The following is a 14,442-nucleotide window of genomic DNA, read 5'->3' on the forward strand; positions in this document are numbered from 1 at the left end:
TAATAACCTGAAATGGTAATGTGTACCCAGCCAGCTGTAAGGGGTGGTTATGGTAAACAACCTACCTCGGTTACAAGAAGACAGCAGAGGAAGCTATGAGTACTTAGCATGCATATTGGAACCTATGAAAACACCAGGAAATGGCTGGGTGCAGTGGCTCACGCCTGTAATCCCAGCACTTTGGGAGACTGAGGCGGGTGGGTCATGAGATCAGGAAATCGAGACCATCCTGGCTAACACGGTGAAACCCCGTCTCTACTAAAATACAAAAAATTAGCCGGGCGTGGTGGCGGGTACCTGTAGCCCCCGCTACTCAGGAGGCTGCGGCGGGAGAATGGCGTGAACCCGGGAGGTGGAGCTTGCAGTGAGCGGAGATCACGCCACGCCACTGCACTCCGGCCTGGGCGACACAGCGAGACTCCGTCTCAAAAAAAAAAAAAAAAAAAGAAAGAAAGAAAAGAAAGAAAACACCAGGAAATATAGCAGTGGCCCAAGAAAAGCCTACAGGTGTAAATGACCACCGTGGAAGCAGGCAAATAATCACAGAATGTCAAGACTGAAAGGTTATCTACTTGAAGCTTTTCCTTTGCACTAATAATGATCCTCTAGTAACATGATGCGTACACATCGTATTGTTTCTTGCTTCTGTGTCTTTGTTTTTGCTGTTTCCTCTGTCTGGAATGCCACTAACGATCCATCTACTCTGGCTAACTCCCATAAAGCCTTTTAATACCCTACATAGGTTTCTCCTGGTAGCTATCCTGAAGTCTACTAAACTATGAGTTCCTTGGAGTCAAAGACCATGTCTTAGCCTTGCACAGTGGCATGCATCTGTAATTCCAGCTACTCGGAAGGCTGAGGTGGGAGGATCCCTTGAGCCCAGTTTGAGGACAGCCTGGACAACATAGGGAGACCCCATTTCCAAGTTGGAAAAAAAAAAAAAGGCTTTTTTTTTTGGTTATGTAGTCTCGCTCTGTCGCCCAGGCTGGAGTGCAGTGGCGCAATCTCAGCTCACTGCAAACTCTGCCCCACCGGGTTCAAGCAACTCTCCTGCCTCAGCCTCCTGAGTAGCTGGGATTACAGGCGCCCATAATTTTAGTAGACAGGGTTTCACCATATTGGTCAGGCTGGTCTCCTGACCTCAGGTGATCCACCTGCCTCAGCCTCCCAAAGTGCTGGGATTACAGGCATGAGCCACCGCGCCTGGCAAAAACAGACTTTTCATCTTCATATTGTAGATGCCTGGTACAGAGTAAAGTGTACAATAAGTGCTTGCTGAATAAAGGAATGGAAAGGACATTCTTGCCAAGTGGACATCCACCCTTTGCATAAACACTTGTGGCTGGAGAGCATATAGTCCTTTAAGTCTCACACCCCTAAGCCTAGGAATGGAGAATGCATTCAATTATGTGTGAAAATGATCCAGACTGGGCTCCAGTGATGTCAGAGGCAAAGCATTTCCCCAGTTACTCTCTGGGGCAGTCAGAATCCTGAGGGTGACATATTTCTAGTTCTAATTCATTTTCCATAGTTCCTTTACCTCTCTTTGCAGAGTACTAGGAAGTTGGAGACAGGCAGCTTTCTTCCAGTGGGTCGTTTAGTTAGTGGTTAGATTGGGTTGGGAAATACTTAAGAGGCACATTCATGGCAAGCAGCTCTGCCTTAGTAATGGAAGGAAAACTAGTGTCCTTGTCACCTGCTAACTCATACACAGTATCATGGAGAAAGAATCAAATCACACTAGAAGAACCTGTCTGGCATCCTTTTGTGTGAGTGTATGTGTGTAGACACACACACACACACACACACACACACACTAGCAATAACATCACAATAAGACAGAATGAATTATAGGGTTAGGAAGTCGAAGGTCATTTAGGCAAGCTCCATTTGCAGGCTATTTCAAGTCAGGAGGAACAATTCAATCAATAAATAGGTAGTTTATTAACCATATTAATAACAATGATGGGTCAAATAATCAGAGATTCAGCCCATCTGGGAAGTACGGATGAAAATGAAAGGAGTCCTTTTTTTTTCCCCCTCCCTCCCTCACCCTCATAGGTTTTTATATCTAAATTATGTGAGAGTGATTCATACACACACCCATTATGAATCAGTAAGAGAAATAACTTCAAGACCTTTGCTAGTGATGAAAGTGCAAGTTAAGCTCATTAAGCCTTAGTGGTTATGATGTCAGCTGACCACAGTAAGGAGAGAATGTCTGGTTGAATTTTTACACCTAAAGTCAAAGTTCAAGAAAACCAGCTAAGATTCAGCTGAAAAAGCAGTGATGAAAAACAGCCAACACCCACATAAGAACAGATACACACATTCTGTATGCTTTGTCCCCACCCTTCTTTTCTTTAGCCTCAATTTGTGAATCTGCCGTGCAACACAGATAGAATTATAAGAGATTCAAGGAAAAGGTCACAAGGCCAGGAAGCCTCCTAGGTTCCCTGAAATCATGGGCAAAGGGAAGTTAGGTGGAAATATAAACTAAGGACTGGCTGGGTGCGGTGGCTCATGCCTGTAATCCCAGCACTTTGAGAAGCTGAGGTGGGACAATCACTTGAGCCCAGGAATTTGAGACCAGTCTGGGCAACACAGGGAGACCCCATCTTTACAAAAAAATTTTCAAAATTAGCCGGGCATAGTGGTACACACCTGTGGTCCCAGCTACACGGGAGGCTGAGGTGGGAGGATCACTTGAGCTTGAGAGTTGGAGGCTGCGAGTGAGCTATGATCACACCACTGCACTCCAGCCTGGACGACAGCAAGATCCTGTCTCAAAAAAAAAAAAAAAAAAAAAAAAAAAAAAAATTAAATAATAAACTAAGGACCATCAGAATCTCCCAGGAAGGGTAACTAGAACTCTAGAACTGTAATTTTCTTTCTTTTTTTTTTTTTGAGTGCAGTGGCATGATCTCAGCTCAGTGCAACTTCCGCCTCCTGGGTTCAAGCGATTTTCCTGCCTCGGCCTCCCAAGTAGCTGGGACTACAGGCATGCGCCATGTCACCGGTTAATTTTTGTATTTTCAGTAGAGACAGGGTTTCACCATGTTGGCCAAGCTGGTCTTGAACTCCTGACCTCAAATGATCCACCCGCCTTGGCCTCCCTGAGTGCTGGGATTACAGGCATGAGCCATCGCGCCTGGCCAACTAGAACTGTAATTTTCAAAATTCAGCTGGAGAGGAGGAGGGAAGACCCTCAGAAAGCTATAGATGAGTCTGCCTAAGTCAGTAGATCTACTTTTTCAAGGGACCTGGAATCAAACCACTACACTTACCCAAATTATGAGGCAAAGGTTTTCTCCCCTCTCTGTGCCACCACTTGAGGCGGCATTCCAGACAAGAGTACACAATTTTCACTTTTTGTTTTTAAGCAAGGTTTAATTAAGCTGCACGGCATCCAGAAGAAAGAAATGTACCAAAGAATCCAACCTGAGACCAGATTATACATTTTAGAGGGTGGAAAAATCAATGCTATTTGGGAGAGGGAGCACTGTAATCAGAATATAACTCCAAAATAAATCATACAATAAATTATTTTCTAAAAGAAATTGATCCACATGCAGACAGATGAACACACACACACGCACGCACGCACACGTGTCATTCTAGTCATTTATTCAGTGTTGACTGTGACTTCCATGGAGGGCACCATGAGAAAGGACAAAGATTAGACATGAGAAAAGAAGGCTAGGCCCCATCTTGCCACCAGTGGAATGAGATTTAAGACAACTAGAGAAGGAACCCACTAAATTGCCAGAAACAAGAGTAGAAAGAAACAGCAGTTATCAAGGAAGATTTTAATTGCTTCAAAGAGGGAGAGGAAGAAAGCACAGAAATCTAACGCAAGTAAAGGCACAATGAATGTGGAGTTGAATGGAACCAAACCCTTTCTTCGGTTAAAGTTATCCTTTTTTTTTTTTTTTTTGCGTGTGGTTTTGATGGTGGTGGTAGTTTTGTTTCGTTTTGTTTTTAAGAGATGAGTCTTGAAGGCAGAGTTGTAATGGCCCTCCTCTCTCCCCTCCCATTCCCGAAATTAGGGTAGCTTAACAGAAAGCCACCTTGACCACATGGCCAGGGACTGAGATTCAATGGGGAAAGAAAGACTGTAGCTGGAATGTGAAGAATTTGATTTGCAGTTGATTGCAGGTTGAGTTTCCGGAAGGGCAGACAGCTCAGTGTAGTGCCATCATAGGGCCTCAGATGCCCACACTCCACCCCCAGGGCTTCACAAAAGGGAAGGACCCTGGAGTCACCCTTCTCCCCCACCCCCCATAAGCACTCAGCCTACAGATTATTTCAAGTGATCAGGAGAATTAAAACACACCCCAACCCTGAGTTGCTCTGTAGCAAGTCTATTTACAATTTTTTTCTCACCTCTCCCTGGAGGTAAATCTGGGTTTCAAGTTGGGAAGCCATGGGGTAAGCGAGTTCCCCAGTGCAATGGCCGATGACGAGTATCCTTGCCACTACCAGTTAGCAGGGCTGGGACGAGCTCTCGGTGACAGCAGCCTCACATCCATCAGCTAGGGTAGCCCTAGGTTCTCACTCTGTTGGCCTACGCCGTAAAAATGATGGGGCTCTGCAGTGGAGCAAATCCCCATGACAGAGAAGATCACACCTGGAATATCAAAGTGCTTTGGTCCAGGTTCAGTGACCAGAGAAGGGGAAGAGGGGCATCTAGCTCATTTAAAAACCTGGAGGCCACCACCCTGCTTCCCAGACAGGGCAGTAAGAAACAACTATAAAGTTTTTCCCATTAGGGAAAAACATCACAAAACCAATCCCATACAAGGGCTTTTAAGACAGCTTCCTGATGCTTAGCTGGGCAACGTCTCTTCCTTCTGTGGGGGGACAAGGGAGTTAATGGGACTGGGCAACAGCCTCAACATGAGACCACCCAATCTTCCATGAAAGAGACAACATTCCCACAAGCAGATAAAAAGAGCAGTTTAAAAGGTGAGGAGTTTTAGTGCTTTTGTAGCCAGCCCACCTTAAACCTAAATTAGAAGCTTTTTACAACATACAAAATAGACTGATAACTATGCAGATCACATTCCCATCTTCAAGAGTAAATATACATGGTAATAAATCTATTATTAACAGCGGGACCAAATAACATATAAGGCAAAGACATTTAAACAGGTGTTGTATCATCAACATGCTCTGAAAAAAACTCATCTGACTAAATCTAGACCTAGGCCTTTTTGCATGAGGCCAAGACAACAAGTATACAATCAATACCCATGTGACACAGTCCAAGTGCTGGGGAATATGAGGGGCAGCGGGCCATGGGGAGGAAGATATCAGCCCCAGTGAAAAGCTGGGGTTTGGCTTTACTCGTGATATTTTGATGCTCTATGTCTGAGTAAAGGAGGAAAAAAAAAAACATTTTGATAACGTTGTACAAAAGGCATCGACTCCCATTTCAAAAATAAATGGGAAGACTTCACAGTCAAAGTTCAGTCACTTGTCAGTATCTGCCCTGGAACTCTGCTGCAGTATCAATTCTTGTACTCTCTCCTTTTCCCTCCACTAGCATCCCCTCTCTCAGTTGTGTCTGGTTTGTTTTCTGAGACGGAGTTTCACTCTGTCACCCAGGCTGGAGCGCAGTGGCGCCATCTCCACTCACTGCAACCTCCACCTCCTGGGTTCAAGCGATTCTCATGCCTCAGCCTCCCCAGTAGCTGGGACTACAGGCACATGCCACCACGCCCAGATAATTTTTGTATTTTTAGTAGAGACGGGGTTTTGCCATGTTGGACAGGCTGGTCTCGAACTTTTGAACTCAGGTGATCCGCCCGCCTTGGCCTCCCAAATTGCTGAGGTTACAGGAGTAAGCCACAGTGCCCGGCAGTTCTGTTTGCTTCAGGATGCTAGGGATACTTCTGGGAGATAACTGCTAACAGATTAGAAAGAAGAATGATACATAAAAAATGATTAGGAAAAGTTTGGTGACAGACCTAATCATGGTCTATCCCAGAGTTAATATGGTCCAGGGGATGGCAAAGGACAGCAGATCCCATACACATTATCCCCGTTGAGCCCTCCCTCACCTAGCACTGGGGAGACTTGGGTTTCACCTGGCACCATGGACAGATCCCTAGCCTGTGATCCAATCAACTGGAAAGGTCCCTAAGACAGTTTAAGCCTGTGATGTGTGTGATTAAATTTTTAAGCTAATTTTCCCCATCCATTTCAAAGAGTAGCCATGGTCTCCTTGCTCTCATGCCACGCTCTGAGCAGCCTCTATACGTAGCAACAGTTGTAGAAAACCAAAGCATCTGGTGTGTCGAGCCCAGGAGCCCCATCCTGCTGTCAGAAAAAAAGAAGTCCTCGTCCAATCAGCTTCCTACCTAGACTGGGGACCTCCATTTTCTCTGTGCTCTTTAGGACCTGGAAGACAAAGAAACAACCTATGGCTGGCTGCCAAGGAAGACCTACTGAACTGAGGCAAATCTCAACAAAGTCTTTGTGCTTCCTGGCATAGAAGAGAATCTGAATATCCTCATAAGCCTCTGCTCACTTCTTCACCCTTCTGTACTGTGCTGTGTTAAACCATGCAGTCCTGGGAAGGCAAGGGTGGTAGAGAAAGGAAGAGTCTGCTCAGTCAGGTGGGCTGTGAACTTCAGTACAGGCAGGACTTAAAAGTCCTTTGCAGCCCCACAAAGCCAGGTCCTTCCATGAGGGGCTTCAACCTGCCCTTCTTTGTTATCCTGGAGCACCTTCCAGGGGCTGAAGGACAGAAAGAGCCACTGACAACTTCAGGGCCAGTCAGAAAAGACTGAGGCAGACTCAAGATTGAGGTTAAGGCCCAGGCCCACGCCCTATCTTCCTATCTCCCACCAGAGGTTTTTGGGGTTTGTGAATCAGGAATGAATGATGCCCTCCATAAAAAGTGACTTTTCTTTCAAGGGCATGGGTTGTAAGGGGGAGGAAAAACATCCCTCAGCTTAGCACCCTGAAGCAGTGGGGTGAGGGGTCCCAGAGGGTTCAAATGGCTCCTGGTCCCTTTGCTGCAGAGAACTGACTAGTTCTAAAATGGTCTTCCGTTTATTTCACCCTTTCTTTTTGTTAAATGTTAAGTTCAACTGATTAGTATTTAGTGTTTATATCCAATTTATCCCTGGGGTGGTGGTAGGGGGGCAGCAGGTGAGAACAAAAACAAAATACCCCTAAAAATAAAGCAGACCCAATTCCTTGCCCTTTCTCCAAATATGACCTTTAAAACAGATCACTTCTTGGCAAACTCCTTTCTTGCTTCACTAAAAATGCTCCCCTCCCACCTATAAGTCCTGGTCATGCCTGCCTCCTAAATGATGAAATATAATATACCTGCCAAGCTTCCCCCACAGTGGACAGGAGAAGGAAGGAGTACTATTCTCCACCCTGCCCTAACAGTGAGTTAATTCATCACAACAAGGCACCTTTCCCCAAGAGGAAGGCAGGAGACACGGAAACTTGGTCCTCATGTGACTAGCAGGGCTTGCTGGAGGAAGGATGGATGCAGGGTTTGAGATCCTACTGTCAATATAGAGTCTGATCACCAAATCCAGAGATGAGATGCATAGATGGAGGCGAGCTGGGAGGACACTTGGAGTCTAGGGGTTGATTGCATTGGAGAAACATGTTAGGAGCTCTCATGCAGGTTTCAGGGGAATGGAAGGGACCAACTGAGAAGAAGAGAAGGTCCATCCTTTTCCTGAGGAACAGGACCAAGCCAGGCTTCACCTGAGAATGGGTGGCAGAGGTGGGGCTCCACGGGCAGCTGAAAAAAAACAAAATAAAAACCACACACATACAGGTCACCCACCAGAATCTGAACCCACACATTCCTAAAATGAGAAACAGGCTCTTTAAGCTAACCTTTAAAATCTGGGGACTATGTGTTGTTGTTTTGCCTAAGAAAATGAAGATGAGAGGCCAGGCAAGGTGGCTCACGCCTGTAATCCAGCACTTTGGGAGGCCGAGGCGGGCAGATCACCTGAGGTCAGGAGTTTCAGACCAGCCTGGCCAACCAGGCAAAACCCAGTCTCTACTAAAATTACAAAAATAATCCGGGCATGGTGGCATATGCCTATAATCCTAGATACTTGGGAGGCTTAGGCAGGAGAATCACTTGAACCTGGGAGGCGGAGGTTGGGGTGGGCTGAGATGGCACCACTGCACCTCCAGCCTGGGTGACGATAGGGAGACCCTATTTCAAAAAAAAAAAAAAAAAAAAAAGACAATGAAGATGATGAGAAGCAATTTATTTTTATTTATTTATTTTTTTGAGACAGAGTCTCCCTCTGTCACCCAGGCTGGAGTACAGTAGCGTGATCTTGGCTCACTGCAACCTCTGCCTCCTGGGTTTAAACAGTTCTCCTGCCTCAGCCTCCCAAGTAGCTGGGACTACAGGCTCGTGCCACCACGCCCGGCTAATCTTTCGTATTTTTAGTAGAGACGAGGTTTCACCGTGTTAGCTAGGATGGTCTTGATCTCCTGACCTCATGATCCGCCCACCTCAGCCTCCCAAAATGCTGGGATTACAGGCGTGAGCCACCGCGCCCAGCCTAATTTTGTATTTTTAGTAGAGACAGGGTTTCACTATGTTGGTCAGGCTGGTCTCGAATTCCTGACCTTGTGATCCACCCACCTCGGCCTCCCAAAGTGCTGGGATTATAGGTATGAGCCACTGCACCCGGTGAAAAGCAAATTTTAACCTAAGAAAACGCACAAATTCTACATTCTATGCAATTATGGAAAAACCTTATTATTATTATTCTCACCTCGGTTTGTTTTGCTGGGATATATCCTCTGAAAGTGTTTATATTCTTCTGGAGCAGGAAAGTCTTCTACTGGATGGAAGGAATACTTTGACTCAAAATCATCTGCGAAAAAAATAGAATATTAATTCCTATCATCCTTGCTTGTGCTCCCACAGGTCTCTGATCGCTTCGACCCTCCCCACTTACTAATCTCTCAGGCATTCTGAGGTACTGTGAGGACCTACTGCCCCACCAAACCAACCACCCTGAGACCAACAGCAGCATCACCCCATGTGCCTTGCATGCACAGAGCATGTATTCGAAACCTCTCTGTACCAAGTAATCCATCTTTGAGCCCATTCTTTATTTATTTATTTTTTTTGACAGTCTCGCTCTGTCACCCAGGCTGGAGTGCAGTGGTGCCCACCACCTCGCCCAGCTAGTTTTCTGTATTTTTAGTAGAGACGGGGTTTCGCCATCTTGGCCAGGCTAGTCTCAAACTCCTGAGCTCAGGCAATCTGCCCACCTGGCCTCCCAAAGTGCTGGGATTACAGGTGTGAGCCAGGAGGCCCAGCCAATTCTGGGTGTTAATAACATCTTACAGACTGTCACCACGGGAAAACAGCTGATCTAAATCCAGAAATTGTTAGGAATTAATTTAAAATGGGAATATTTGTCTATGGCTAGTGAAGAGATTTGACCAGATAATTCCCTTTCAGTCCATGTTACCTTCACTTACATAGTTGGGACAGCCATCTCAAGGCTTCTACTCCTACTTTCTATGGCCCCTCCATCAGAAGGCTCAAATTTTCTGTAAGTGCGGCTTGATCACATCCCAAAGGTTTCTACAATAAGGGTATATCTTTAAAGCAAAAATCCTGACATACCTAATAGGAATAGACTAGAACATGGAGGACTGGGGTAGGTAAGGACAGCAACTATTAAAGAATCTAGAAGCTGGGCATGGTGGTTCATGCCTGTAATCCCAGCACTTTGGGAGGCCAAGGTGGGTGGGTAGCTTGAGCCCACGAGTTCAAGACCAGTCTGGGCAACATGGCGAAACCTCATCTCTACAAAAAAAAAAAAAAACAAAATTAGCCAGGCATGGTGGTGCACACCTGTGGTCCCAGCTACTTGGAAGGCTGAGAGATGGGAGGATTGCTTGAGCTTGGGAGGTCGAAACTGCAGTGAGCTGCGATTACGCTACTGCATTCCAGCCTGGATGACAAAGCAAGACGCTATCTCAAAAAAAAAAATCTAGAGTGTCAGGGTTGCAAGGGACCTTTCAGAGATTTCTTCCAGGGGTCCTCAACAGATGGGTCTAACAATAGCCTATGGACAACCTTTACTTAGGGTTACATCCCAGAACCAAGGAATCAGAATCTCTTAGGTAGAGCCCCCCCAACATTTATAATCTTGGAAAAGTTAATCTGATATCTGATCTAGTCAACCTAATTTTACAAATAAGAGAAGTGAGGCCCAGAGAAGTAACGTGACTTCCTCGAAATAACACTGCTAGTTAGTGGCTTTGGATTAATGTGTGTAATGTTTTGGGTTTTGCTTTTTTTTTTTGAGATGGAGTCTTGCTCTGTCACCCAGGCTGGAGTGCAGTGGCACAATCTTGGCTCACTGCAACCTCCACCTCCTGGGTTCAAGAGATTCTCCTGCCTCAGCCTTCTGAGTAGCTGGGATTATGGGTGCGTGCCACCATGCCCAGCTAATTTTTTATATTTTTAGTAGAGACAGGGGTTTCACTATGTTGGCCAGGCTGGTCTCAAACTCCTGACCTCAGGTGATCCGCCTGCCTCGGCCTCCCAAAGTGCTGCGATTACAGGCGTGAGCCACTGCACCCAGCCGATTTTTTTTTTTTTTTTTTTGAGACAGAGTCTCTCTCTGTTGCCCAGGCAGGGGTGCAGTGATGTGATCAATGGCTTGCGGCAGCTTCAACCTCCCTGGACTTAGGCTATCCTCCTGAGTAGCTGGAACCACAGGCGTGTGCCACCACACCCAGCTAATTTTTTTATTTTTTAGAGAGATGAAATTCCACCATGTTGCCCAGGCTGGTCTTGAGTTCCTGGGCTAAAAGCAATCCTCCTACCTTGGCCTCCCAAAGTGCTGGGATTACAGGCATGAACCACCACGCCCAATCCTTTTTTCTTTAATATTTTTTGTCATTCTTTCTTCTTTTTTCTTTCCAGGCAATGTGCCATGGGACTTTTTTTTTTTTTTTTTTTTTTTTCAAGAATTCCAAGGAGAGGCTGGGTGTGATGGCTCACATGTGTAATCCCAGCACTTTGGGAGGCTGAAGTTGGAGGACTGCTTGAGACCAGGAGTTTGACAGCGGCCTGAGCAACAGAGACCCAGTCTCTATAAAACAAAAATTAAAAAATAATAATTCCAAGAACAATCAAGTGTTTTGTTTTTGAAGAGCTAGAAAGGAACACTCCTTCCTAGGGGAATACATAAGTCCTGTCTGAATAATCCTAAAGAAGATACAGAGTCTCTGACCTAAAAGCTAGCTACGAAAACTGATCTTTGGAGTGGATTTAGAGTTAGCACAACACTTGCTGATTTTACTTCAATCTATTCCAAAGCATCCATGCTTAGAATTCGCATCAAGATAAGGAAGTCAATGAACACAGCCCATACGTCTGAAGATGAAGTCAGGAGGAGAATTATTGTGAACAAAGGATCCCATGTGGCCATTCCCACTCTATGGTGGCCATCTGGCAGCCATGGCACTGGAGTGGGTGAAGTCACCGCAGGAACCATGAGACTACAGATAGCTAGCTACTCACCCAAGAAAGACCGGACGGTGGTGATAGAATCTCTGTGGCCATTCCTCAGGGGTGGCGGAGGAGGAGGGGGTGGCCCAGCTGGCGTCCTTGAGGGTGGAGGTGGGGGCTTTCCTCGGCTCGGGGGTTCTGACCCATGCATTCGGTACGGTGGTGGGGGAGGGGGAGCATCCCTGGCACCATTTCGGATCACAGGTGGTGGGGGTGGAGGAGCTGCAATTAAAATCCAAAGTAGTTAGGTTTGGATGTGGAGACGGCAAGGGGTAGAATGACTTGAAACACATGAGCTTAAAAGAGTAACACATCCCACAGAGGCTTACAGTGCCTGGTTCCCCTTTGTCCTTATTACTTGAACAGCATCACCACTCTTCCAGATACCAACATTCAGAATAAATGTATGGCCTTTTTACATTTCCTACCAGTCAGTCAAGAACCCTATCTGTTCTTGATTTTTTTTTTTTCTGCTTTTCCATGCCTTCCTCCACAATTCTAATTCAGGTCTTCCTTATATTTAGCCTGTTCTACTGCAAAAGCCTTCCGAATGTTCTCCTTGCTTCATCCCTTACCCCTCCAAATTCATTTTGCATAACACCAACTCACCAATCTCCCTAAAAACTTGATCCAGTTTTTTCAAAGGCTTTGCACCGCCTAAATCATAAAGTCTCAAACCATGGCTGGGTGTGATGGCTCACGTCTATAATCCTAGCACTCTGAGAGGCTGAGGCGGGAGGACTGCCTGAGCTCAGCAGTTGGAGACCAGCCTGGGCAACATGATGAAACCCCATCTCTACTAAAAATACAAAAAATTAGCCCAGTGTGGTGGCGTGTGCCTGTAGTCCCAGCTCCTCAGGAGGCTGAGGCACAAGAATTACTTGAACCTGGGAGATGGAGGTTGCAGTGAGCCCAGATTGTGCCACTGCACTCCAGCCTGAGCAACAGAGAGAGACTCCATCTCAAATACATAAATATGTAAAAAAATAAAGTCTCAAAGCCTTTGCTTACATAGTAACCTACCACACCAATCAGCCTGAGCTTGGCTTCTCCTATTCCCTTCTTACTGCTAGGCTAGGTTAGGAGCCCTCCTCTGCACTTCCACTTCAGCTTGTGCGTACCTACCATTTGAACAGACTATTATTTCTTCTGTGTGCTCTTCCCCCAGTATACTGTGTACCCCTTGATGTCAGAGCAGTTCCTCCTTCTGGGTTCCCAAGTTCAGCCAAATGTACAGCACAAAGCAGGTGCTCAATGTTTGCTGAATAAACCGAATTATATGCTTTGCTCTTGTGACTCCCCTCACAATATTCTGATATCCCCCCTTCCCTTACTACCAAATCCTCCCTATCCTTCAAGGTTCAATCCAAGTCCCATCTTAAGGCTTTCCCAAAGCAATCCATTTTCTTCTGAGTCCCTCCACCTCTGCTCTCCCACAGCATATACAGGCTGTCACTTACTCTAATATCAATGAGCGATTTTCAAAATATATACAGCAGATTCATTGTGGGAAGTTACATATGTCCAGTAACAGTCTCATTGCTCAAACACTGCAAACATCTCTTTTGGAATTGCCTCCAAAGCAAGTTTATCAGTCAGAGCTATAAACACTATTATATGATGGTCACATTTCATTTCTGAGGTCACCCCACCACCACCACCAATGAAAATATTCATACTTATGCCAGGCGCGGTGGCTCACACCTGTAATCCCAGCACTTTGGGAGGCTGAGGCAGGTGGATCATGAGGTCAGGGGTTCGAGACTCAACCTGACCAATATGGTGAAACCCTGTCTCTACTAAAAATACAAAAATTAGCTGGGCTTGGTGGCGGGTGCCTGTAATCCCAGCTACTCAGCAGGCTGAGGCAGGAGAATTGCTTGAACCCAGGAGGCGGAGGTTGCAGTGAGCCGAGATCGTGCCACTGCACTCCAGCCTGGGCAAGAGTGAGACTCTGTCTCAAAAAAAAAAAAAAAAAAAAAAAAAAAAGTTTTGAGTCCAGCCTGGGCAACACAGGCCTCATCTTAAAAAAAAAATAATAACAATAAAAAATTTAATGAGCCAGACATGGTGGCAACATCCCTGTAGTCCTAGCTACCACAGAGAAAGAATGGAAAAGTGGGAAGCAAGAAAGCCTGCAGACATTTAAAAGTGCTCAGCTCAACCCACAGAAATTGCATTTTTCTCTCCTTCTATTCCTGGATGAGGTCAGAAAGATATGAGCTATGCTCAGACAGTCTTTTGTAAAATCCCTAAGTTAAAAAAAAAAAAAGTAAAACCTGAACTTTATAGAATCAAGGGCCACCTTAGGACTACCTCATTATGGCTAAAGCTACGGAGATATGGGATCAGGAATGCAGTAGGCCACTGTTTGGCTGCCCTATGTTAGATGGCCAGCTGCTAGAGTACAATCTGTATGTACTGAACAAAGCAGTTGCACACAGGTTAATGGACTTTTAATGCCTTGCTACTTAATGATATAACCTTTACCTTTTTGTTTGGGGGGGGGGGGACAAGGTCTTGCTGTGTTGCCCAGGCTGAAGTGCAGTGGCACTATTACAGCTCACTGCAACCTCCACCTCCCAGGCTCAAGTGGTCTTCCCACCTCCGCCTCTCGAGTAGCTGGGACTACAGGCATGCACCGCCATGCCAGGCTAATTTTTTAAAATTATTTTTTGTAGAGACAGCGTTTTGCCATGTTGCCCAGGCTGGTCTCGAACTCCTGGGCTTAAATGATCTGCTGGCCTCAACCTTCCAAAGTGCTGGGATTAAGGCGTGAGCCATCATGCCCAGACTCCATGACATAACTCCTTAATCAATGTTCTATACCTGTAGAAACTGACTTTAAAATAAAAGCTAAGGGCTGGGCGCAGTGGCTCACTTGAGGTCAGGAGTTT

General features: G+C 45.8%; 1 protein-coding gene across 4 annotated transcripts in view; it reads right to left on the reverse strand.

Annotated features, from left to right (window-relative positions):
* Nucleotides 1–1,924: 1,924 nt before the first annotated feature.
* Nucleotides 1,925–14,442, reverse strand: part of WIPF2 (WAS/WASL interacting protein family member 2) — a 58,769-nt gene continuing 46,251 nt past the window's right edge. For all 4 annotated transcript variants that reach the window (XM_030808321.1, XM_030808322.1, XM_030808323.1 and 1 more), the window contains exons 6-8: nt 11,558–11,767; nt 8,781–8,882; nt 1,925–7,777 (exon numbers count right to left, since the gene is read on the reverse strand). In XM_030808321.1, the coding sequence (XP_030664181.1) occupies nt 7,737–7,777; nt 8,781–8,882; nt 11,558–11,767 (353 nt within the window). In that variant the 3' untranslated portion in view covers nt 1,925–7,736. The remainder of the gene's footprint in view (nt 7,778–8,780; nt 8,883–11,557; nt 11,768–14,442) is intronic.

The sequence above is a fragment of the Nomascus leucogenys genome, unplaced genomic scaffold (assembly GCF_006542625.1).
Source record: "Nomascus leucogenys isolate Asia unplaced genomic scaffold, Asia_NLE_v1 Super-Scaffold_285, whole genome shotgun sequence".
Classification (NCBI taxonomy): Eukaryota; Metazoa; Chordata; class Mammalia; order Primates; family Hylobatidae; genus Nomascus; species Nomascus leucogenys.